General features: G+C 35.0%; 3 protein-coding genes across 7 annotated transcripts; 2 read left to right on the forward strand and 1 right to left on the reverse strand.

Moving 5' to 3' along the window:
- Positions 1 to 25: 25 nt before the first annotated feature.
- Positions 26 to 6912, forward strand: LOC145730414 (uncharacterized). 2 transcript variants are annotated; one of them, XM_081981613.1, is made up of 17 exons: positions 26 to 284; positions 1527 to 1684; positions 1983 to 2074; positions 2138 to 2477; positions 2532 to 2828; positions 2880 to 2987; positions 3146 to 3297; positions 3420 to 3655; positions 4717 to 4846; positions 4898 to 5040; positions 5125 to 5231; positions 5341 to 5567; positions 5623 to 5820; positions 5884 to 5992; positions 6043 to 6207; positions 6261 to 6380; positions 6435 to 6912. In XM_081981613.1, the coding sequence occupies exons 1-17, from the start codon at positions 142 to 144 to the stop codon at positions 6443 to 6445; spliced, it is 2736 nt and encodes a 911-aa protein (XP_081837739.1). In that variant the 5' UTR covers positions 26 to 141; the 3' UTR covers positions 6446 to 6912. The 2 variants fall into 2 exon arrangements, with proteins under 2 accessions (XP_081837739.1, XP_081837738.1); XM_081981612.1 differs by having other exon boundaries at positions 6261 to 6376.
- A 963-nt stretch (positions 6913 to 7875) lies between these two features.
- On the reverse strand, positions 7876 to 21684 carry drn (zinc finger AN1-type doctor no). Of its 4 annotated transcripts, XM_081981642.1 has the most exons (6): positions 21522 to 21684; positions 16206 to 16280; positions 10733 to 10933; positions 10527 to 10658; positions 9814 to 10042; positions 7876 to 9714 (listed from the first exon to the last, which is right to left on the reverse strand). In XM_081981642.1, the coding sequence occupies exons 3-6, from the start codon at positions 10829 to 10831 to the stop codon at positions 9566 to 9568; spliced, it is 609 nt and encodes a 202-aa protein (XP_081837768.1). In that variant the 5' UTR covers positions 10832 to 10933; positions 16206 to 16280; positions 21522 to 21684; the 3' UTR covers positions 7876 to 9565. The 4 variants fall into 4 exon arrangements, with proteins under 4 accessions (XP_081837768.1, XP_081837770.1, XP_081837769.1 ...); XM_081981644.1 differs by lacking the exon at positions 16206 to 16280 and having other exon boundaries at positions 21522 to 21659; XM_081981643.1 differs by lacking the exons at positions 16206 to 16280; positions 21522 to 21684 and adding an exon at positions 13422 to 13848.
- Positions 21685 to 22149: 465 nt separating this feature from the next.
- Positions 22150 to 25641, forward strand: LOC145730421 (uncharacterized). Its single transcript, XM_081981626.1, has 11 exons — positions 22150 to 22394; positions 22455 to 22671; positions 22757 to 22985; positions 23407 to 23583; positions 23641 to 23824; positions 23882 to 24018; positions 24076 to 24244; positions 24305 to 24428; positions 24492 to 24600; positions 24682 to 24800; positions 24902 to 25641. Exons 2-11 carry the CDS (start codon positions 22529 to 22531, stop codon positions 25272 to 25274), a joined length of 1764 nt encoding a protein of 587 aa, XP_081837752.1. The 5' UTR covers positions 22150 to 22394; positions 22455 to 22528; the 3' UTR covers positions 25275 to 25641.
- The last annotated feature ends 14 nt before the right edge of the window (positions 25642 to 25655 follow it).

The following is a 25655-nucleotide window of genomic DNA, read 5'->3' on the forward strand; positions in this document are numbered from 1 at the left end:
CTTCCTAGCGGGATCAATGGTAAGTGGTACTCCATGTAGTACTGTACTAGGTAATCTGTGGTACTTAGTGATAGTCGCTATTACCTCAGATTAGAAGAAATGAATTAAAATAATCATCATCTGAATTCTTGTAATCCGGCAATGTTGAGTTTGCTGAGCCTCTTGCAGGTTATGTTATTTTTGTTTTGGGGGCAAAGTAGGGGTGAGTCTCCTTTTTCTAGGAATGATGTACAACATTGTACATATCACTTCAGTGGTGAAAACAAATTTATTAAGGCTACAAGGTAAGTGTGTAAAATTATTAACAGTTTTGTTTGGGTGTAGTTTTTTACCAAGGTGATTGATGTAGGTAGATGACAAGTTTTAGTCAGATTAGAAGATGGTGGGTTTAAAAGGTCACAGATTTTGGAACTAGAGTGCTGTATTCATTCTCTGATTTTAATGCAAATTTGTGACTGCACAGAACAAGTTTTTCTTCACAACTTAGATTTCATTGTATCTCAATTTGTTTAATCTTTGAGACTGTTTTTTTTTTAAGATTAACTAATTTTTTATAGTTAAACTTATAGCTTAGAAGTAGTATAGGTAAACCATATTTAAATTGTTGTACCTCAATTTTTAGCTGCTATGCAATTGAATAGCCTTTAAAAAATTATGCAAAACATGGATGAGTGTCTAGGGTTGAATAATTATTGATTTGGTTAAAAGATTAAACAAAATGTCACATGAGCACTCAAACTATCTAAATAGGGATATATAATCTAATCGTCCCTTTGTGTAAATACCCCAACACTCACAACTGTGTACTGTTAATAAATTTTAGGGGTACTTTTTACATAAACTTATATTCCTGTGTTTAACATAACTAAAACTCTATTTGTGAGTATAGTCTACATATCATGGACCTTGTAAAATGGTAACCTCAATACAAGTATCTACTACATACAAGTTTTTATTAAAATATAATTTTATTTTTGGAAGATTATTCCCAGCAGATCATTTTAGTTGATTTTAGTACCATATACCTAATTGCTCTTTCCCAGCCAACTCCAGTACTTCTCTTGCATACCTTAACAGTATTTATAGAACTGAACTCATTACAAAGCTTTTTGTGTTGCAATTTTAGACCTAGACCTCTACAAACTTCTTTGGTTTTTATGTTTTCTTTGTTCTGACCGGAAATTATCCACTAACAACTGTTTTTTGCTCTATTTGCACTATCTGCAAAACCAATTTTTTTGTGAGGAACTTACTTCACTTTTCTCACAGTTACTCACATTACATTTTGCAAGTGCACTGATAAACAGAACTTTATCTCAAGGCTAATTAGTTGAAGCATTAAAAACTGCACTTTCAGCAGAGTTTCTTCTTAGTAACTGAATTACTAGTGTTTGCATATTTAAGATCAAAGTAAGATATTCCTGTAAATTGTTATTGATATAGCTATATAACAGTATGTTCTATTTCATAGAAAGCCCCTAATTACTGTTTCATTACTGAGGTTGCTGTTTTATTTTATATTTTAGCCAAACATTCCATTTAAATTATTTCTCAAATAAAACCATCCACTATAAGTTATGCGGCCAGTTTGGATTGGGTGAGGAGTGTCCTACCCAAACTGTGGCTTGTTTAAAGGATCATATCACTGGAAAAGAGACCAGTTTAGGAAATAAGTTTACATTAGGTAAGTCGGTAGTTGGTAATTAATATTATTGTAATAAATAGAAAGTGTGAGAATAATGACAGAAAATTGACAGACTTTATAGTAGCGACATTGCTCTGTGCAACTCAGAAAGTTTTATTAAATAGTTCTTGTAAAGACCCTAAAAAAACTGGAAAAGACAAAAAGACGAAGTCTGTTTAATAAAACTAAGCAGATTTAAGCAGAAAGTTTTAAATAAAGTTTTCGTACTTTGTCACATAATCAGTTCTTTTTTCCTCATCAAACATACTGACAAAAGTGTATAACATAATTATTTCAGAGAGGAATGAGTACCTAAGTTCCAAAAATGGCAGCAGATGTGGCGTTACTTCTCAAAGTTATTCAGTCTCAATTTTTTTTCAGGCTGCTAATGTGAGTCTCTCTTAAAATATTACCTAAAGTCACACTTATTCTGTTTATATATTTACGATCTAGAATTTAACTCCCAGTGTCGTAAGTTACGAGAATTGCATTTACAAAATCAATATGTTCCTACCTGTTCCTTCTACAAAGTGCTGGCTTGAAATTCATGGAAAGCATTTGGACTTTACGCCTTTATCAAAACGTTTAAAGGTCATTTCTCCGGAACGAAATTTTAGCTTAACTCTTTGCGATCGGGAACCATCATGTGGGTCTGAGAACTATAGCGCTTGCGAAATTGTTGGAAAAACCGTCAATCCACTTTCAACAACGTCCAGCTTAATACCATTCTACAACGGTGATGAAAACCAGATAGTTTTTAAAGGTCATACAGTAGCAGGACCAACCAATAAAAGTAAGTTTCGGGAGAGGCGCCTTTAAATATTTGATTGACTTTAATATCTGTTAGTTAACAAAAGACTTGAGGTACGTTTAAAGTGTAACTGGGAGAAGACTGAAGTGCGGGATGAAGATCTTACCTACATCAAGGTACCCACACAAGGCAGACGTTACGCTTTTAATTTAGAGACCTCATTCGGATGCATAAAAGAAGATAAACTTTGCATAGTCAAGCAAGGAAACTTATTGTACAACTTATCTAATTTGTACTTTGATCATCCGGATCCGTGGCAAGTCAGAGGAAAAAATAGCACTTACTTTATTCAAGTGTGTGAACCATTGAGTGTGAGCAGTAGAATTTGTGACGGTGAGTATATTTTTTGTTAATTAAGGTTTGCAATTAATTATTCTGTTGCAGATACTTCTGCTCGAGTTTGTGAAGAATCAAAATATTCACATGTCAACCGGGGATCGATATTGAGTAATTTGGAAGTGATCAATGACGTTGTAAGAGCTACCATTGATAGTAAGTGTCATTTGGTTTTATCAAGTTGATTTCAGTCAGGTTTATAGATAAAATGTTTAATGTTTTATTGCCATCAGATCTAGTCTATTGGCATTTTCAATATGATTCTATAGAGGCCTATAACACATTTTATTACTTTGTTATTTTCTTTACTCTAGATGGAGAAAAATGCATCAATGATCAACATAAAACTTTCATAGACTTTGTATGTGACAGTAAAGAGCACGGACCCGAAATTAAAAAGCTTGAAGATCAAACCGACTGTGAAGAATTTTTTGAATGGCGAACTCCCGAAGCCTGTCCCAATTACGTAAGTATAGCTCAACTACATCAATAATTAAAGTAAATTGGGATAACGCAACAAATGTTATAGATTTCTTTTTTCTGTTAATTTTGGTTATAAACTTTAGCAATTTTTATTTATATTATTAGGACTTGAATTCGTGTAGTAATGTCGAGGAAGTATCTTACTCTTGCTTGTTTAATGAGCATGGCAAAAGTTACGACTTGAATCCTTTGAGGGGTGTAAAAGTAATACCGGATGATAGTAATCCTAAAATCAGTTTTTCCATGAACGTTTGTGGAGCGGTTCTAGATCGAGATGCGCCTTGTACTAAAGATGTGTCAGTAGCTAGAAAGAATTCTAGCGAACCCAATGTAAAGTTTAGGTAACCTACAATTTTCTAGCAAAAGTACTCAGTGACTTCTGACTGTTGCGTCACATCCCTTATGTCATTTCATTAGATGAAGATCGAATAAAAATGTGTTTTATAACATCATACTACCAGCTATTGTCAGTTTGACGGCTCAATTATTATCAGATTATTTTGACGTTTTTATCAGTTTGGTAAATAAATAAGAGTCCTTTTATATAGAGCAATTATGTTCAAAAAGCCGTTCCGGTTTAGTGAAAAGGAACACAAATCTTCATATCAAGACTTTTCATAGACTATTATATATTTCCAGAAGTTAAAAGTTGCCAGAGGCCTCTAGGACCATTTTGAAAGTTCCACAGACCTCTAAATGCTATTGAGAACCTTCTAAAAAGTGCCAGAGGCCTCTACAACTGTCTTAAACTTTCCCAGAACTGTTTTAAGCTGCCAGAGGCCTCTAGGACCATTTTGAATTTGCCAGAGACCTCTAAGTGCTACTGACAACCATCTAAAAAGTGCTAGAGGCCTCGACAAGTGTCTGAAACGTTCCAAGAATTGTTTTAAATGATCAGAAGCCTCTAGGACCATTTTGAAAGTTCCACAGACCTCTAAATGCTATTGAGAACCTAAAAAGTGCCAGAGGCCTCTAGGACCATTTTGAAAGTTCTATAGACCTCTAAATGCTATTGAGAACCTTCTAAAACGTGCCAGAGGCCTCTACAACTGTCTTAAACTTTCCCAGAGCTGTTTTAAGCTGCCGGAGACCTCCAGGACCATTTTGAATTTGCCAGAGCTCTCTAAATAATACTCCGCCAGAGGTTTCTACAAGTGTTCTAAATTGTGTAAAAGAATTGGTTAAAATTGCCAGAGGCTCCTAAATACGACAAAAAAACCTTCTAAAAAATTGCCACAGGCCTCTAGAGTCATGTTGAAATTTGCCCGAGGCCCCTACAAGTGTTCTAAGAGCCATTTGCACCGACATATTTAAAGGCACATTTTAATGATCGACATTTTTACGGGTGATTGTGACGCAACAGTGAACAGACTATAGCAAAACTGACTTATATTTTCTAAAGGTTTACATCACTTGGCAAATTTCTGAAGGGGACCAATATTGATGGAAGTTTAGTATTGCACTATAGGGTTGGTGGATACTGTGATGGGTCTGATTATCAGAGCCAAATTCGTTTTGAATGTAATAAAGAGGTGCATATAGTGTATTATTTATTACACAATAATGTAAAGTTTTTTTCTTAGGAAAAGATCACTCTTGAACGCCATGAAAAATGTTTTTATGCGTTTTTGTGGAAGACTCCTCACGGTTGTCCCAAAATTTCAATGAATGAGACTGATTTTGCTAATGTAAATTGTTCTTTTACTGATTCTGAAAGTGATCAAAGGTAGGCTAAATATCTAAGGTGATCAAAGTCTCGAAAATACAAAGTTTTAATAAGTTATAAATGTTTTAACCGTATTCATTTCAGGATTGAATTTGATCCGATCGTCCCTATGCAGGTAAACAAAAAGACACGCAAAACTACATTCTACTTTTGTTCTAGGATATATTCGTCCTGTAGTCTTCAAGAAACAGGTTTAGTATTATTCTGTTCTCTAAATACAAGTTTTATTTTAATTAAGTCAATGTAAACTCAATGAAAAAATACAAGATTTTGTTATTTAATACTTTGAACTACTTTCAGATTGCCCTAAATTTAGTTTGGGTAAAGGATTGGTCAATGTTTCCAATAACCTGATATCAGTACAATTCAATTTGAATAATATTTGTAATACCAAAACTCAGGAGTTTAACGTCGTAATTTTGCACATCAAATGTCAGGTGACAAAAAGTCAAAAAGGCTATGTGCCGCACTTGGATGGATGTACACTAAATCTCGATTACTTTACTGCAAAAGCTTGCAATTTGCAGGTAATGTCTTTTTACCTTTAATAAATCTGTCGATAACAACTAAAAAAAAATATAGAAAATTCCTGATTTACCGGATATTTCATTGGAAGAAGTATCCTCAGAGAGACAGAATACTAAGGAGCATATTAAAACCAATGTGGATCAGTTTTTGCATTCAGACAACCACCAAAATTCTTTCAATGTGATTAATCAAGACTGCTCTATTAAAAGCCCCTATACAAAGACTGAAGTAAACCTTCATAGTTTTAATATTGTAAGTAAAAGTGTGTTTGTTAATTTTAGTTTAAATAAACTTCATAAAACCATAAAATTTCAGAATTACTTCAAGGAGCATTGCCCCACTAGCACAAAGTTCAACAAAACCTTCGAATACGTTCGGTTATTGTACTCTACTAATGCTTTCTGTCCTCCAGAACCAACAAGAAGTAATACTACCACTAGCATTTGTTGGGTTTTCTCACTTTTACGATTTCAGATATGTCATATGAGGTGTTTCTTTTCTGTTCTACTGGTAAAGCGCCACCTTTAAACTCTAAGACTGATGTTTGCTTGAGTATGGTCAGTTATAAGGATCAAGAATATTGTAATTTGTTTAAAGCAGAAACTTTGGCGAAAGCCTCAAATTCGTTGTTAATTGCGGGTGGGTCTGTGTGTGTGTTTCTGTAAGCAAATTATACATAATGGTATTTTTAGGTAGTATATTAGGATCTGTTTTCTTCATAGCATTGCTGTCGTTGGCAGTTTTTTACAGGAAAAGTAAGTGTGGTCGTGCTGAAAGACCATGCGAACTACTTGGATTATATGAAAGGGTAGGTAGGGTAGTTGTCAATAGAAGGTTTTTGTGCAATACGAATTGGTTTTCTATAGGACGTTCTTAGTTAAAAAATTAAGAAAAATTGCCTGTTGCAAGGTAAGGAATCTTACTCGATAGAATCAAAGCCAAAGTGTCTCGACGTGGAAATGACAGGGTTACTAAAGTATCAGTAAACACAGAGTTCCTGCTTTATTTTTTTAAGTTTCTCTATTATTACTGTTCCAGTTTGTTTTAAGAAACCTGGGACAAATTCGGAAATATTAATTTAATTTTTAGTTATGGCAAAAGAGTTACAGAAGTCATCACAAAAAAATAGCTATTTTTGTACCAAGAGTGTAATATAAGTTCTAATTATCACTTTCGTTGTTCATCCTTCATGTGGATTAAATTGTGATGTTTTCTCATGGTAGTAAAAGAAGTATTTTACGCCTGAAAATGAAAAGTAAAAAAAATCGAAAACGTCCTTTTTTGTTACTAATTTATTGTATTGTTTGCATTGATAAAAGTATTAAAAATATGTTGTTTACCTTTTTTGTGTTGATTATTGTTTGCCTGATCATGTTACAATCTCTCTTGTCCTTTTTGCTCTCGGGAGAGCATGGTGACATCATGTTTTTATTGCTCGGATCGTATTTCTCCACCCTGAGCTGCAAGAGAAGTTTCTTGCAGACCGTGATCAATGATTTCTTTGGTTTGATCCACCCAGCGCGTTGGAGACCTTCCTCGTGGTCGTTTACCATTAATCTTTCCCTCCACAATAAGTTTTTCCACCCCATTCGTTCTCCTTGAGATGTGTCCAAAATATTGTAGGTATGATTGGTTTATTTCGGTTGATAGCCTTGTGGTGATTTAGTTTCTTGAGGATTGACACGTTAGTACGACGTTCTGTGTATGAGATTCGTAGCATTCTTCTCTATAGGCCCACATTTCAAAAGCATCTATTATTTTTTTGCCATTTTTAAAGTCCAGGTCTTAAAGGCATATGTGACAATAGGAAAGATCAAGGAGCTTAATAATTTCAGTTTGTTGCGTTGAGATATTGCAGAGTCTTTCTATATTCTAGTTAGTTTTATAGTTGAATTACGTGCCATGGCTAGTCTGCGTTTGATTTCTTCGTCACAGTCAGCCCTTGTTGGTAATAAGCGATCCCAAATAATTAATTTCTCAACTACTTCAAAACCATCGATTTGTCCAACATTAGCAGGGTTGCGGTCTATTATCATAATTTTCGTCTTCTTTTTGTTGAACGTAAGGCCATTTTCTCTACTGATCCTGTCCAACTTTCTCATGATTTCCGTGAGGTCTTCTTCCGAGCGAGCTAGTATTAAGGTGTCATCTGCATATCTAAGGTTAGTAATTCTTTTTCCTTCTATGGTTACACCCCCTCGCCAGCTATGCAACAAGCAAAATTATTAGTAATTTACGATAATTAGTGCCTGTAAAGTAAATGAATCAACCAAAAGATGTGCTAGGCATAAATAAAACGCAAAACAGTTTGTATAATAGATTTTTATTAGATGTTGCACAAGGCTTTACTTAGTAATATAATAATAATAATAATTATAATGATAATATGTAAACAGTTTGAGTTTTGATAAATGATAAGAAAAAACAAACTTTTTTTTTGGTATATTTACTAAATTTTTTTTCTTGCACGTTACATAATATGGCTGAAAACTATACACAGGAGAATAATGTGCTTATTAGAAGAAAAGAAAAACCATTACATGATCAACGTAACCACATCGTCCGAAATAACAAAAAAAAAGTAAACACACGTAGCCCCAAAAATCAATCTCAACCCAGTCGAAGACCCCTCGGTATTTCATCGGAGCCTCGCGTATATTTAAATCCAGAACCAACCGCACGCTTTGTTTTATCGCAATTTCTCTCGGGAGCTAAGTAACAAACCTTAAAAATTAATATCACTAAGATTTATTAACTTCTGCAATAAAAAAGTTAATAAAATCAATAATTGTTAACACGTTACACGTCCACCCAGAATAAAAACGGTGATAAAACCTTTACACGTAAAAAAAATTATCTAAGAAAGGGGGCGCAAGATGTTTTGCTGTATTTCATTTTAGGGGGATTTAAAACTGCTTCAGGTTGTGCGTCTTCCACAGATTGATAGTTGAACTGACTAGAATCTGATTGAAATTGCGACAAGAGGGGGTGTGAAAATTGAGCGGCCCCCTTTCCTGTTTTCTGCTTTAACATCGGAACACAACACATTACGTAACATCCAGTCCTGGTCCTGATCGTAATCGGCCAATTAGAACGGTGATTAATAATAAAACCTGATTAACCATTAAAGTGCGACTACTCCCTGAAAGGTACAAACTAAAATTTGACTGTTTTGATAAAAAAACGAGAGAGTGGTAACGATCGCGCTGAAGCCAAAGACCGATCCAGTCAGAACTACCTTTACATAGACACTAAATCGAAATTGCATTAAATTATAACAAAGAAGTGTAATAACATCTTTTAGGAGATTGTTATAGCCTTCTTTAGATATCCGGCCGCTCAACAAAGATGAAAACAAACGTAGGTAATTCTTGGTTGGTCGGGCCATCGTGTACTCCCCTAACACCTAACAGTTTTCGAGGCCCGGGAAAACAAAATAATAAAAAATCAACCGCATATTATATGTACACAATAACAAAGGCGCTAAAATGACAATTATATCCTAGAGTAGCAATTTGTGTGTATAATTTTTATTTAAAGTAGTCATAGAAACTAAACGTCTCGAAGTTTTGAGTGGCAATTATAACGTTACAATAGAAATTAAACCGATCGATAAGCAGTAAAGAAGAGATGAAGTAAGTCTTTTCTGTTGTTGGGTTTGCTTCAATTTTACGTTAAGCTGGCGGTTATTAAGTCCCGGAACGAAACGCGCACATTCCCGCACAGAGCTACACTCGGTGTCCAGCACACAATTTTTTTGCATTTTTTATTTTTCTAACACTCTGACGCGACGAACGCGTTCGCACCGGCCTCAAATCGTATCGCACTCGCGTCCTAATTAATGTTCAAAGGGGGGAAGAGGAGGCGGGCGCACAAATTACCTAACGTCAACGATGGACGGCCGGCGGTTTGGTTTCGATCGCCCAAACGATCAAACCTCAACCGCCGGCCATCCCGCGCCGTTCTGATGCCGAACGCCGCGTCGATGTGGCGGGGCTCAGATCTTCTGGATTTTTTCGCCAACCACGACCGGGTTGTTACGTCTGATCTCTTGAGCGCCCATTTCCCTGTAATTGAAGCTGCAATCGTGCTTGTCGCTATACCGATGTACGGCACAGAATAGTCCACCGCAGCGGCATTCGAATCCTGAAACAATTACAATTTGTTTGATTCTAATTTCTAAATTATAATTTAATGTTGCCAATATACAAGAATTTAAACTATGTGTGCCTGCTGAGAACTTACCGGTAAGTCCGACCTTCTTGCGGCACGTCGCACATCTATTTTTCTTCTTTCGAGCATCCTTGTCACTGTCTTTGTCATCGCTGCCGTCGATCGAAGAGCCGGCAGGGGACGCTCCGGACGGCGATGACGGACTGGGCGAGGGAGCCTCGTCAGCGGGAATCACCACGGCCGCCACAGCGGCTGCCGCAACTGAGGCCTGGTGTGAGGGCGATTGTGATTCTTCGACGGTCTAAATTAGTAAATTTATCTTAGAAAGAGTCCAATCACTGCAGATTGAAGAAGTGTTTTTAAAAAAATGTTCATGTTCAATAACTGCTGATTCTTTAGACAAAAATGTAATTTACCGGCAGCCTATTTACAGTATTTACACAAAGCTTAACTTAGCAAAAACAAAACTTGAAGCTCATCTTCTCAACAAAACCAAATTGATTCAAATGACCTGTGTTGCTCTTCTTACTACTTCCTCTAAATCTTCAATAATGAAAGAAGGCACGAGAAATGCACGCGTTCCACCAAAGCTTTCATTTGAAACGGAGGACGGGCATAAATTTGATGAATTCGATGGTGACTTTTCCAGTTTTTCTTTTGACATATTACTTGAAATTTTGACAAACGACACCAACCTTTAAATTTTTACCTTACACCATAACATATAAATTAGGTGGTGTCAACTTTTGCGCCTTTAGGAAATAAAAAATTTATTGAAAACTTACTTCACTGGACAATTCCGACACAGACGGCGATGGAAGATGGCTAATGGTAGGTTGGGCTGTCGAGGTTTCGCGGTAGGAACTAAGGCTGGCTGGCGTGTTCGTGGGCAACTGCTGTTTCTTTTTTAATTGCTCCTAAAATAATTTACCTTTTTAGCTGTTGCTCCTCTCAAAACAAAAGTTTAGGTCGGTAGTAAAAGGATACTTACTTTGTAACACAAAGAGCAAAGTCCGTCAGTTGCAGGGCTGCCATAAAAGCCACAGCCTGATCGGCACAGAGCTTGCATAGGATTGGATTCGCGCTCCATCTTGAGCGACTGCCTTATGATCTCCGATCACGCCGGCGCCCCGTTGAATCACCTCAATATGATGCCCTAATTTTGCCTCTTCTAGTTAATGAATATCATAAACTGCAACAAAAAAATACATTTCAAGTAAATGATGAGCAATTTGGTAATGATGCAAAAGACTAGAAATTTTACTTTTACATTCAGTTCTAGCAAGAAAAATTCCAAATCAGAACCAAACAAATATGATGTGACGTTTTATAATATTGACAAATGGTTGCACAATAATTAAGGTGAATACAGGTGGACATCCCATTAATTTAATTAACTGAACAAATACAGCAAGGCCATTAATCATCAAGAGCAACTAAACATCTAACTGAAGAGTTAACATTACAAAAAGGAAACGTGGTTCCCACACACGTACGGCGTAGGCAATCACTTTCTTCCTTAATGAAACAAGTGCAATCGAACTTGTATACTATGAAGAAGGATTTCGTAATTCGGCCTCCTGACCCAGTTTCCAGTTTACGGTTTTTAATCGAGAAATCGAGCGGCGCGCGAACGTAATGTGGTTTAACGGCTTCCAAAAGAACCAGTGGAATTTTAGGCTAAGAATCCATTTAGCAGCAAGTTGTAAAAACAGAAATTTCCAATCAGCCAAACAGTGACGCACAAAATGTAATTTACAAATAAACACGTTTTACGAATTAATACGTATTGTGACCTCAGAATTGGTATTCAAGGAGTGTTTGAAAAATTTTGACACTAGTGATAAAGTCCTTCTACGCTATTAACACTTTTAGAATTTATGCTTCAGTGTTTATCATGTCCTTGATACCACACCCACTTTCAAATAAACCAAAAAGACCTTGACCCAGATCATCTCACCGTTAATTTACAGTCAAAAGGAATTGCTCTTAAAAGCAAGTTAACTACATCAAAATCTGCCTTCAGATTTATTATTTTAATTTTAATTGACATGACCTCTTTTAGTTGAAAGTGAGTATTTAAAGAAAGCTTCCCTTTAATCCAGGATTAAGTGATTTTTCTGAAAAATTTGTTTGTAGTTAATAGTTGCATTTGCAGAAATTGTCCTCTCTTACAAAGTTCATATTTCATAGAAGTAAAATTGTAATATAAGTTGTCAAATGTCAACAAGATTGAACTTAGTAATTTAAGGGAAGAAATGAAATTCATTTGACAAAAAACTTTATTTTTGATACATCAAAGGATCAAAGTAGTTTTGGGTCACCTTTTCCTGGTAATTTTAAAATTGCAGATGTTTGAGCAAAATAACATACCAGAAAAGAAACATTCCTTGAATATATCTTTTCTTCTAGTTTGCTTACATATTCATGCAAATTATTATTATCATACACACATCTTGAAATTGAATCTGAATTGATGGGAGTGACCTCATCTGACCATTTATTTGATATCTTCAGATTTGAACACCAATGATAAATATTATTATCACTACTATTCAATATTGCTGGCATAGCAGCAGTTATCAACTTTAAATAATACTTATAACTCCAACATAAAAACAAACCTCTTTGAACCAAATACCACATCTTATCAACAACTGGTCTGTATCAAGCAAATAAACAACCAGGATATTGGCTTAGCCAGTCTGCAATTTACCATAACACAATAATATAATTAGTCTTAATGTGAAGTGGTATATTTATGGTGGATTTATCCATATTGAAATGGTTTGTTTTCAATAATAATTCCTGAGAAGCTCAGTAAGTAATAATAAACCCCTTGTCATAAAAACAAACATAAAAAACATTATTTTATTGTACTTCCTGCTTGATTATACTGATGATAAATTTATGTCAGTGATAATGTTTTGCTCATTACAGAACGTGAAATGTAATTCATTGATGACTCAGTATTGATAATTTGGTACCTTGGCTTAAATTATCCTAGACATTCCAAATAAGTACTGATATGTTCTAAGAAGTTGTTGCAAACTGTTTTGCTAGCAGACCAATATTCTAAAGTTTTAAGTTTAATTAACTCTTTTGTCTGCCAGTTTTTTTTTACTTTATTAGCCAGCTTAATTACTACATTACTCCAGAATTTAAACAGGAAATACCTATTCATTTATTTTAAAACAAGAACACTTTGTGGTATGTAGTGATTACTTATCTCAACCACAGGACAACTGATAAAGATGTTTTTAAGCCAATTAAATGACATTTTAGGAAATTTTATTGACTAATTTTCCTGTTTCTTATTGTGAATCTGTATGGACACGTAAATTAGACAGATATCATAATGCTCTTTCACTAACTGATATTTAGATCATTAGCTAGGCTTTTTTCAAAACTTCCTATTCTTATCATTCTACTAGTTTGTAGTCAAAAACCGTGCAGAAATTATAATGAAGAGTTAATACGCAGAATGACGTCATCAATTGCGTGTCCAATACCATATGATAAATCAAAGTGACTAGCTAAATTTAAATTGAATTGAAAAGTTTGAGAGTTCCCAAATATTTAAAATCACTTGAGGAGCTCTCTGATACTAGAAATATCAATATGGCTCTATTTCTCCCCAATATGGTGAATTTATTACTTCATGATAAAGTGCTACTTACATTTTTATCTCCTTCCAATTGGGTTAAGTCGCAAATGCTGGTAAAGGAACTGAGATCAAAGTCCTGACCTTTAATCCCAAACTGAACAACACTAATTTTAAATATAAAATTTTCCAATATTTAAACTGTCTTATAAAACAAATCCAAAAATTGCACACACGCACTAAAGGTAGGGAATTAACTCTACCTACGCCAGTGGCTGTCAGTCAAATCCACAACCCACTGAAGATTAATGAGTCCAAGAAATCGTCCAAAATCTCATCAGAAATATCGTTGCACGTCACAAAAATCAGTAAAACGGTTTTCCATCAAGCACTGAACTGAATTAAGCAAAAATAAACTAAGAAACTGGGAAGAAAGTTAGATAATTGGAACAAAAACGTGATCCCAAAGGGACCTACCCACCACGATTGGCAACGAAAAACTGACGTTTGCTCAATGTCGGGTTGGGTCGACCATACCGAGCTCGCTCGAACACTCTGTTTGCGATTGCGCACTTGATGAAGAACAAAGAGGTGCGTAGAATCCGTGCACGTGATAGACAAAGAGCGAGGCTAAAACTGTACTGTAATCAAAATGGCGGACGCGCGGTTCGAGTTAGAAAGTTGCTTTGAAACGCAGTGGCGTTGGAACAAGTGAACACTGATTAGACTGTGATCGATTCTATTCGTCAAATTTTCAAAATATTTTTTTTTTACAAAGAAAATATCGGCTTTAAAAATGTCCATTGTCAATCCTATCTAAAAAAAACTTAATGCGACTCAGTGCAAACCAAATGCGAAAATCTTGAAGCTTTGTAGTCAATTGAGACTTTTTGAAAGTCATTCAAAATTGTGATTTATGTCTTATTTTTTTTAAATAAATTTTTATTATTTCAAACTATAATCACTACTAGGCATCCAATTTGGCAAACCCTAATATACGTCAAACGCCTGTCTTTATGTTCAAGACGAAGGAATGCCTAATTGGTTAGACAAGACAAAACAAAAATGAAAGATTGTATTCCAGGTTCCATCAGGTAGTTTCTATTGGAGGCTTCCAAAATGACTGTCTAGGTACCTGTTAGTCCCATTTACATTATCAGTATTATTAAATTATAAAAATGTTTTTAGAAAAATTGTAACCTGGTTTTGGCCAGGCTAGAGTTCTTGTGATATTGTACGGCTATTTACCAGGAATCGGGTAATAAATCGAGAAAATGTACAAACTTTTACTTTGAACCCAAGAAAATAATCTTAAAGCCAGGATCACACAACAAAATTGGGATTGAAACTAAATCTATGAAGGACAAAAAGTTGCAAAAATCATGCAAAAGAACAAGGATGTGAGAATGGATGAATGTAAACCCTCGGTCCCTCAGTCAAATGACAACAAAGAAAAATTGAGTGCAATTACCCAGGCAATTACAAAGCTTCTTCTAACACAGCCTAGGAAAAGTTATGTTTGCAGTATAGTTTGACCCTAATTTGCTCTTTAATACATGGTTCAAAATGGTGTTAGACCAGTTTTGTCCGGCTTTGTATTTCCTCTTCCTTGATGACAAATAGGTCCCTGCTAAATTGCTTGGTATTGTAAAATAAACATTCTGCCAACAGAACTTCTGTTTTCATCTGTAAAGCCATAAAATGTCAGTGTTTTATGTCCTAAATATTAACAATATGACCTGCTCTTTCTGTTACTAGAATGAATTATTTAGAAATAGTAAAGACACAAAGACTATAGTAGTGACTCGCTGGTACCAAAACCCCAGCTTTGGATCACATTTACCAAAAATGCAGTGAGGCAGGAATAATCAAATACTAAGTATTCAATTTTGGTACACTCAAAGGTTATTTGATTGTTGTTGAGCACAAAGCAAGCTGATAACTGGATACCGGAATTTCTTGGGGATTAACGCAATTTCGTTCAGCGGATGTATATAACAGGTGGCGCCGACTTGCTGAATGCATCAAAATGAGGCCACAAAAGCCTTATCGTCGCCCAGTAACTGTGACAACTTCCTTTGCAAAAAGTTGCTTTGTATCAAACTCCTTAATAAATAAAACGCAGAGCAAGTCTGAAGAAAATACTTCACTAAAAGCTGAGAAAACACTACACTTCATTAAAATGACTTGTTTTAAAAATTAATCGTAGGAGTACATCAGAAATTGTGTTTATATCAAATTTTGTCTAGGACCTCCACAAGGTACAATGCCCAATGTATACATCTAAATCGTTATGATTTATTATTATTTTATTATACCATTGTATATTAAATATGCCTGCCACTGTAAAAAACAAAATGGTGTGTCCTTGCTTAACCTTACAGATTTCAAGACTTACTATATTCTATAGAATATAACATTTCCAAACGTGGTTAGTTTGAATATTTGCATTTTTCTATTATTCATCTACCCTTCGACAGACGTCATACATTTTGACATTTGATATGGCGTTCAATCAAAAATACTACATGATTTCATCACACTAAAGTTGACAAATTTTGCAATTTACCATGTAAATAGTTTTTGTTTCTGGCTGGGTCACCACAACGACCACATAGCGTACTATATTTATTGACTTGTGCAACCTACATTACTGTGGCTACTTTACAACTGATTAATCAGATATTCATTTTAAATCCTTCTACTTTTGACTAGGAAATCAAAACCTTATGATGAAGTATCATTGAAACAAAGCAGCAAAATCAGTGCTCAGATTCTAGAATTGTTTTCTTTTTGTGAACAGTTAATTTCATAGCATTTTTAAATGCTAAAATCAAATCAGTATGTGCATAGGTCTTACCGGTATCCTACGTTTTGTCTGGCAGATCTCAATAATTGAAGACGACAACACATTGAATATGTATGTTTACCGAATCTGTAACAAAACAGAAATCATGTTATTTTTAAAAAAATAATGTTTTTCTGTGAAACTTAATACGCAGAATAAACGTGAACAAGCACAATTCCTATTAATTTTGTTCCTACAAATACGTGACGCACCTCAAGTTATTGGCTACGGGGGCAGACAGTAAATATTTGGGAAAACCGAAGAGATTTGCTATTATTCAGTTGAGAGGCTCAAAACATCGTTAAATTATTAGTCAAACATACGGACAAAATGACCGTTCCAAAGGTCGCCCTAGGGGAATAATAATTAGAAAAACGTTTCGCTCTGAAGGCCCACCGCAGTATATCCATCAGTCTAGTCCTTCGGTCGGGACATGCGGGGGCCCCACGCGGGCCATCGACGAGTTCGTCGACCTGATCTTTCCTGACGGCAAGGGTGTTGGCCCAGCTCCGGACTGTATTTTTGCCAACGGTTTATTCCCAAAAAAACGTTATCCCAGATTGCCATTCCATTCATACAAAAATACAGACGTAGCCTTTTATCTTGCTTCAGCATTATGGCGCCTCGGCTCGGATATAGCTTTTGATACGATTACTGCATACGTAATTACTACACGCGCTGAACAGCTGATTGGCGACCGTTTCTGCTAGCGATCTAAAAAATGTTTGCGTCAACTTTAGTATTTCAACAGTTTTCAGCCAACAGTCAAATGCGCGATAATTCCCTCGATACAAAAATGTCTACCTAACGTGTGCGCTGCCCCCTTTTGTATGTAGGTTTACCGATTATCACCTTCTACAGCCACGTGTTACACATGGTCTATGACACGTGGCCCCAGCTAACAACATATTGGCACGTAGCACAAATCAAATGTCTTTAATAGCAATACAATAATGCCACCATTGGGTTTGTTTCGAAACGCTGGTGACGTGATATCTTATCAACTATTCAACCTACAATCATTTCTTTATAAGTCAAATCAGTTTCATTCGACAATGTCGAATACCTTTATCACAAATTAAATAGAACATCTACGCACCGAAAACATGGGTTTTCAGATTTGTTCCGGCAATTTGTTAGACGTCTGGCCCAAATATTAAAATAACGTTAGAGGACGTGGCCAAATTCTCCGGGAATCGTTGTTTTTCTGGCAGCTGAGCAACAGATCAGACCTCTATCCAGACCAAAATAAACCGACTGTTTTGTTTCTCGCAATAACATTAAATCCATCTATTAACTGGCAAGGTTGGCAACAATGAAGAAAAGAAACAGCTAGTTTATGTTGGAGAGGAAATGTTGGAAAAATTGGCTGAAAGCCAGGTTCCTGTACCTAAAACGACTACTTTAGGTTAATTACCCGTGTAAGCAACGCTTTACGATTATTTTCGGAATGTTTTTGTTAATTACTGATCAGTACTACGGCAAATTCGACCAGAACTGGTTCAGGTGTGTCTTGATAAACTAGTTAATAATTGTTTTATTTTTGGTGTCAGGTGATTATAGGATTCTAGACACCACAGAATAAAAAAGAACCAATTTAAAAATTCAGTTACTTGTCCTTCAAATGATTTTAGTCAGTCACATCAACACTGTATTATTGTACTAAAAAATGTTAGTGTGTTACCATCAATTTACCCGCGTATCCTCGTAACAGGTGGCTAAATTCCTATTTGTAAAAAAATCTGTATTTAGTGATTTAAAAAAGAAATATTTACATCTAAAAGACATCTGTCCTGACATCCACCTCAAGGTACAAGAAATAATAAATTTATAATACAATAAAAAAAAAACATTTTGATATATGGAAGAACTGCGACTAGTTCATTATTTCTTTAAAACTAAGTAAAGTCATCATACTGCATTAGTATGGAGATTGCCTACTTTATAAATATTATTTATATGATAAATATTCAATCCATTGGTTTCCATCTAATTTACTTATCACACTTATAAGCTACTTCAACCTGTGTAATTGACAAACATTGCAGTTTATATCACTCCTACATAGGTATCTAAATAATGAGTGAATACTGACTCATAAAGCATTTCTGGGTTTCTTGACTTGAATCAATGATTTTCCAAAATTCAAAACAAAAAACGGCAAGTCAATATAACATAACCTCACCTTGGTTACCATTGTTGAATATAATGGAACCCATTTGCAAGGTGATAATGATGACACACACATGATAAACTCCCAATGTTGTTAACTTTATACAAAACACTGATAAGTCACAAATCACCTCCAAATCACCTAGTTTTTTTCCTATACATTTAGAATTTTGCCCAAGATCTACCAAACAAAAGGAAGCAAGGGTTTCCCCACTACTTCTCTGATTATTATACTATATTAATCAATTTTTTTGAATCCAGCATGAATAATCTTTATCTTTTTGATTTTATTACTTTGATATCTAAACTCTATCAATTTAACGACATTTGATGATGAATCAGACAAGATAATAATACCAAAACAAGGACATCCTAACTTTGTAAACCAAAAAAGTCAATTCGCATCTGCCCAAAAAAGATCAGAACAGTTTTGTGTGCTACAACCAACAAGTACAGGTGCGCAATTAAACCAGAAAATCAAGATATGTTGGTAACGCAATCAAAAAAAGAACACCATATGGCTGGCACCCACCATACAAGAAAAACGTGGAGATTCTAACTGGAAAGACATTCTAATAGTCATTAATTGCCACAACATGTCTCTCGGCACTATCGATTTCCGATGCAAACCCGGACGCTGAATAATTGGGGCGCACCGACGACACGCAAGGTCGTCGGGGGGCGAGGCCGCCCTCAGTATTTGTTTGGTCGATGAGCCCGGTTTTCGACGAATGCCATCGTCATTCCGCGACCAACCTTGTGTGACGAATTGCGCGCAAATCATGACGTAGAGGAAAGGCTTTGCTTTCTGTATAAAGTGAATGGGTCCTTACATAGATAATAGTCTCTGTGTGCGTGGTGAAATTGCGACATGCACTTGGTTTTATGGAGGGCTATGACTTTCCCATAACAATAGTTTAGAATCTGCGAATAATTTTATTTTCAATTTAGTAGTAAACATGACGCAACCGCAAGTGAACAAAGAAGTCTGTTATAAACATAAGCAAGGTCTACCAATTGTGTAAGTTGCTTATTGAATAAGCACACTACTGGTTGAAAATTTCCTGCTATTACAATGAAGCAACTTAACGACTCTAGCTGATCACTAATCAGATTCGGAACGTTTTCTGAATTCAAACCTTGTGGTGAATTACTTGAAAAGCTGTAATAAAGTTGAAACTACAATGCCTACTAAACGTTGTATAATGCAACATCATTTTCCGATTGAGGCAGATTAAGCAAGTGCAATGACGTGAAATTTAGCACTTTTGCTCTTCAGGTAAACAATATCTTGAAGGCCGTTTAAAGTGCGTACCGTGACTGTTTAGGTGTTCTCGCTCGTTATCTACAAGGATAAGTAAAGCTGTATGCGAGGTAACAATTTGCGCATTTTGATAAATTGCGTGCCGATATTCTACCAGGCAAATCCATAATTTCCTTTGAAACAGTTTCATTGTACATGCAACAGATACTTTCATGCGGGTCTCGCTACCCTTAAGCACCAGCATACTCAACAACATAACTGTAATTAATTACACAAAGTTTCTATTCACTGGCAACTAACAAGGTAAATTAAAAATATGGACATCAAAGGAAAGGTGATGACTACTAGCTAGTTCTCTATCTAAATTGTATGGACACGTGTCTGGAAGTTTGTTAGAGACAAATTTATCTAATAGCCTTGCGCACTGGACACGTGCTCACACTTCCACAAAGTTGGACTGCCTTGTCGTTGTTGCTTGGCTGATTCGACTAATTCCGTAATTTTCATATCCTAAAGACTGAAAAACGACCTTGCCAGCCAGTGTACTGAACCGGGAAGTCGTACGCTTTTTGTTGTCTGATTTCCTCAGCAAACCATCCCGAAATAGGCACCATTGTTTTGCTTTTATTCTCCAAGAATTTTGTCCTGTCACTGGCATGGCGGATTTTCTCACTTTGTTAAACCCGTTACGTTTCAGTCTTTGTATGAGTATAAAGAGATGATTATTGTTCCTAGTCTTGTACACAAGGATAGTATGAAAACAAAGCCAAATTTATACCATTGTTTTTTGTTCAAATGACAGCCAATTCTCTTGTCAGTAACTTAAGGTTTATACTGCACTGTCCATTATATGATTAAATTCATTAAACTGTCAAGAAAACTTCTTTAGTCTCAAATTTGACCAACAGAAAGTTCATACAAGCAAAAGCACATTAGTTCAGACACTAACACACATGGTTCTTGTAACAACTTCTTGGGACTCGTGTTTGATTTTAGTACTCTATATTGGTAGAAACAAAATTTGAAATCAGCAGCCCTCAACTAATAAGAACATAAACAAATCCAGAGTTTGAACTTTCATCATTCAATTTTGCTTTGACAAATAGAACTTAAGTGAGTCAGAAGTTATTCTTTTTTATGATGACTTGTTCCTTGATTGACAAGTTATCCACATAAAAATCATTGTACCATAGAATAAAAGTAACAAAAACTGATTAAAACTCTTGTGTGTATAGGTTGTTGGCCTTCTGTGTTTACATAGCAGCCTTTTTAACATACATTGGTTATTATGTAACAGGTTAAAATTTACACTGCAAGGTCATCACCTTGGCTCTAATCCTAACAAAATAGATGATTATATATGTTTAAATTAAACCCATTTTTCCTACAACTACACAATAATTTATTACTTACCCAATAGTGATAATAGATAATGCCCACACAATTTTTTATTTAGTCTGCAAAGTATTCAGTATTTATTTAATATGATGACATGAAAGTGTTTTCATGGAACAATCCTTAACTAGTTTATTGTATGATTTAAATCATAACTCATTATACAGATATCAGTGAATTAAATTAGTCTTTGTCAGAGGAAAACAAAGAGAATATGTCTGAAATCAATGAATGCCTATCATCAACAATACCCTTCGACCCACGACATTTTTTTGGCAAAACATCACTACAGAAAACCTAGAAAAAACGTTAAACACTTCTGGATGTTCAAGTGTTATGAATTTACATACAGGAAAGCACACAGCCAAGCTGCAAGACAATAATGGCGCCATGAGGCAAAAAACAGGCACACAAATTTTCGTTCATTCAGAGCTTAAACGGTAGAAATCCACTAAACTTACTTAATCAGAATGTTAAAAAGTGTGAATGGTACATACCTGTTAACTCAAAACTTGGTAAAATCCAGTGTAAAATGGAAAAATCACGAAATAAAAACTCAAAGCTCACAGCACTCACTGCCAACGCGAGTGGTATTCGATTCGATAAAAGATAAAACGCAAATTGTACTAACGTCAGCGTCACGTGACAACTGAAAACCCCGCTGATTGGTCGATATCACGCAATGAAGTTGTCATTGCTGTCCGGCGTCAGTTTTGTTTGACAGCAATTACATTTACTCATTGAACTGGCAAAAATTAGATTGTACTGGAGTTGATATACAGTATAAAAAAAAACTTGGTAGAACGGACAGGTTAGATGGCAAATGTATTTTTTATTAATTTTTAATGAAAGTTTTGACTATTAATAGTTATAACTAACTTTATGTTTATTAGTTGGGGTTTTTAGTTCAATGTCAAATTCAAACTAGGATTATTTGCCTTCGTTGCTTCACACACATAAAATCATAATCATGTATTAAGGTTAATTGAATATGATTTTAAGCTGAAAATATTTTCTAGATTTCAAAAATACTAGAAACGTGATAAATGATAAAATAGCAAATTACGTCAAATATCAAAACTGCGCACATGGTTCACAGCTGATATTGACAAACAGCTGTTCTGCGCCTGGCTGTAGCCTGCCACTGTCAGATTAACCATCTGCTTTTGTGTTGTTATGTGAGGACTATTTTTATATGAAGAACTTTAATTTATACTTAGGCAGGAATTGAGTTATTAAGTTCTGAAAACATTTAGAAAAAGAAAGAGGATAAACTGAATTACATAAAATAAAAGTGAGTAAGTGAGGCTTTTAGTTTACTAATGGCATGGCATTTAACTGATGGGAATAACTATGTGTTTGTGCATCAGGTTGAAATGACATAAAGTAGTTGCAAATTGTTTGGTTTAATAACATGTATATTTTTTTAGTTTACCTGGAAATTGAATTTTGAGTAGAAGAGCAAGTTTGATACAAACTTTTAAAGATCATCTAATTGAGCTAAATGGCTTCAATTTTGGGTATTCATGTGCCTCTGGAAGTTTGGGAGCAAATCTTCAGTTATTTAAGCACACCTGACATAATCAACTTTTGTGCAATCTCACCTGATGAATATGGTGTATTCCTGAGGGAAGATGGTGTGGTCAGGTAAGTTTTTAAAAACTATAAAAATTACAAAATAAATAAACTGAAAAATAAATAAACTGAAAATAAATAAATTGAAAAATTTCAGAAACTTTAACATAGGTTGTGATTACAATTTTACTGAAGTAGACTTGTACAGCTACATCACAGAGAATGTGTCTTATCAATACATCAGAACACTTAATATTAACAAACTGTACTGGGTAAAACTGGATGATCTAAGAAAGCTTGTGAAACTACTTCCCAGATTGGAAGAATTACTTGCTTTGAACACTGCATTGAGTGTTCGTCCTAAGGATCTTGTTCTTTATGGAAAGGCAAGTTGATTTTTAATTCTGTGTGTAGTAAATTACTCAAAAAAGTGTGTCACAAAACTGTTAATAATTTTTTTGCAAGTGAAAGAGTTAGGTACTAAAATGGGAAAATAAACAACTAAGTGGTATACATGTCAGAACAGTATTTTAAATAAAAAAAACCCTTGAAAACTGAAAAAAAGATGTTTGACCAGCAATGGGAAAAAAATAACAAATATAGGCATCAAACAAAAGCAATTAAACAATTAATTATTATTTTAAAATTACTTGAAAAACCACACCCTAGAATCAGTGAAACAACTTAAGCACAAAGTTACTTCACACATTTTGAAAGCTTTTAGTAGCCAAAATGTTTTTTTTAGGATATCAGTCACTTGAAACTAAACTGTTACTGATCTGTATTAAAGTGTACTTTTTATTTCAGCTCAAAACTTTAGCCTTATCAATAGAGGCTAGTCACCTAATATCCCCTGATTTAACGTTATTCAAAAAATTATACTTACTCAAAAAACTATGTTTACACATAACCCGTAAACATCCGAAATCCAGTTATGGTCTGTACAAATTTTTCACTGAACTCTTTGCCCTGCAAGAGTTGTGGGTAAGAGCATTTTACAGTTTTTGTTTTTTGAATTACTAATTTCCGCGGCTATTTTAGATTTTTGACTCGGATAGTTCCGATCCGCATCCGCTTTCATATGATTCACTTGTTGAGAAATTAAAGTTTTTAAAAAGATTGGTGATAAAATCCCGCGTTCACATACCATTCTTGGACTACAAATGTTTTGGTTTGGCTAAATATTTTGAAACCAGACGCTTCAAGTCTATTACAATGAGATATGGTAGATATTGTCCATAAACTATTTTAATCTAGTAGTATACTAAGAATTCTCTTGTAGAGTGGATCCCTAAGGAGCAAATAATACCTTTCAAAGAGGTTTCGATATTTCATCCCTTGGAAACAAAATTGGAAAAGGCTTGGGACGTTTTTCGGGAGTATCGATCCGAAATGCCTTACGATCACAAAGCTCACAGGGTATTTCATTTCTTTCTGACTTCAAAGGAAAGTTGTATTACCACTTTGTATTTACAGGAACTTTATACAACAAAGCAAATACATAAAATTAAATTTGAAGAATTAAACTTTTTCCACAACAAGTGCTTCTGCACAAAAGACTATGTTAAAGCCACCTGGGATTTTCTACTGGCAGAAAATAGCCAGAATCTGAAAAAGTTAAGCATCAAATCTTGTGTTCTGCAAAGTACGTACGCTTTTGTAAAAAATGTTTAATTATTGTGGTTAACTTATGTTAAATTTTTAGAAGAGTTTATCAGTAAGAATCAAATAGCAGCTGGGAATTTGATCAGCCTCAGGAAGTACCCTTTGGCGGACATTATAGAAAATTGTCCATTAGTAAACACCTTAGAGTTAATGCAATGTCCTAGGTGAGGTTTTGTTTTAAAAGTCATTAGAATTTGCTTTCAATTCAAAGAGGATTTTTGTTCTAGTTGTAACGTAACAATTATCGACGCCTATCCTTTAATAAGTAAGTGGAAACATCTTGAGAAAGTCACTTTGGAACTACCTCCCCATGTAACTGGTAGCTTTTTAATAGAGGTGAGTATTAATTCAGAAAGTGCATCGAATAGATGATAATGATCTTGAAATTCTTGAATAATTATCAAATCGATATTTTAGTTGATCAAGTCGTGTACAAAACTAAGGCTTTTACGTATTATAAGTTACAACACCAACGAAAACGTAAACAGGCACATGTACAAGGCCTTGCCGTTTGCTACTCAGTTACAGGACTTTTGGTAAGTTTTGGAAAAAGTCTCCTGTGAAACGAAAAAATTCAAGTCACAGAAAGCATACCTGTTGCCTGTATTATTAAACATATTGTTGGAATTTATTGCAGTTACGAGAACAAATCAATCAACTTACCTGTTATGTTCGAGAGCCTGAGTAAGATCCGCACCAAAAAACTTCGCAGAGTATTTATCAGTTGCGATCACTCAGACGCAACTTCTACAAAGGCGCTGGAAATGTTCCTGAACGTTAATCCGCAGCTGGTGCTGTTCTTCCTGGCCGTACAGACTTCGCCCAAGTCGTTTTTGCAGACAGCCCAACAATTATTGAACCAGTACAAAATGAATAGTAGGTACAAACAGTTTTACGCCAAAACCGATGCCAGAAGCTTTATTAAGAACTACCACGTGTGCGAGGCTGAAGAAGAGTTGTTTAATTACGATAGTGCCGTGTCCACTGTGAATTTTTACGATTTTAGATAGTGTGGATGAGATTTTTGCCGTTTTTAAAGATCTGATTGTCTAACTCAGATTTATTTGTAAAATATCGATAAGGTGTTTATATTCTGTTGGGTTAATTGTAGTAACGGTGTTGGTGTATTTTCCGAATTGACTGGTAAGGCTTGGAATTAACATAGCACTGCCAACTATTTATTTTCTTTAGTTCTTAAATTTATTTCTGGCTTGGTCATATTATTGGTGTGCTACTATTCTTTAGTGTCTATATAGAAATGAATACTGGGAAGTTTTCTGCTCATTAATTTTAAGACCAAGCTGCTGTATTATTTAGAATACTCTATATAGTTTATAATTTGTTTTTGTATTAAACTGCCAGATTTTACACAGAAAAGTTGTATTCTTCAA

This window comes from Ips typographus, linkage group LG6 (genome assembly GCF_016097725.1).
Source record: "Ips typographus isolate SLU linkage group LG6, UJ_Ityp_2.0, whole genome shotgun sequence".
Taxonomy (NCBI): Eukaryota; Metazoa; Arthropoda; class Insecta; order Coleoptera; family Curculionidae; genus Ips; species Ips typographus.

Bases quoted from the DNA above. Each gene is read 5' to 3' on its own strand.
- LOC145730421 (XM_081981626.1), top strand. From the start codon at position 22,529: ATGGCTTCAATTTTGGGTATTCATGTGCCTCTGGAAGTTTGGGAGCAA. The intron at 24,601-24,681 runs GTGAGTATTAAT...TCGATATTTTAG, and splicing joins CTGGTAGCTTTTTAATAGAG to TTGATCAAGTCGTGTACAAA. The intron at 24,801-24,901 runs GTAAGTTTTGGA...AATTTATTGCAG, and splicing joins ACTCAGTTACAGGACTTTTG to TTACGAGAACAAATCAATCA.
- drn (XM_081981642.1), bottom strand. From the start codon at position 10,831: ATGGAGCGCGAATCCAATCCTATGCAAGCTCTGTGCCGATCAGGCTGT. The intron at 10,659-10,732 runs GTAAGTATCCTT...AAATTATTTTAG, and splicing joins TTTGCTCTTTGTGTTACAAA to GAGCAATTAAAAAAGAAACA. The intron at 9,715-9,813 runs GTAAGTTCTCAG...TAATTGTTTCAG, and splicing joins CAAGAAGGTCGGACTTACCG to GATTCGAATGCCGCTGCGGT.
- LOC145730414 (XM_081981613.1), top strand. From the start codon at position 142: ATGTTGAGTTTGCTGAGCCTCTTGCAGGTTATGTTATTTTTGTTTTGG. The intron at 2,478-2,531 runs GTAAGTTTCGGG...AATATCTGTTAG, and splicing joins AGCAGGACCAACCAATAAAA to TTAACAAAAGACTTGAGGTA. The intron at 5,232-5,340 runs GTTTAGTATTAT...AACTACTTTCAG, and splicing joins CTGTAGTCTTCAAGAAACAG to ATTGCCCTAAATTTAGTTTG.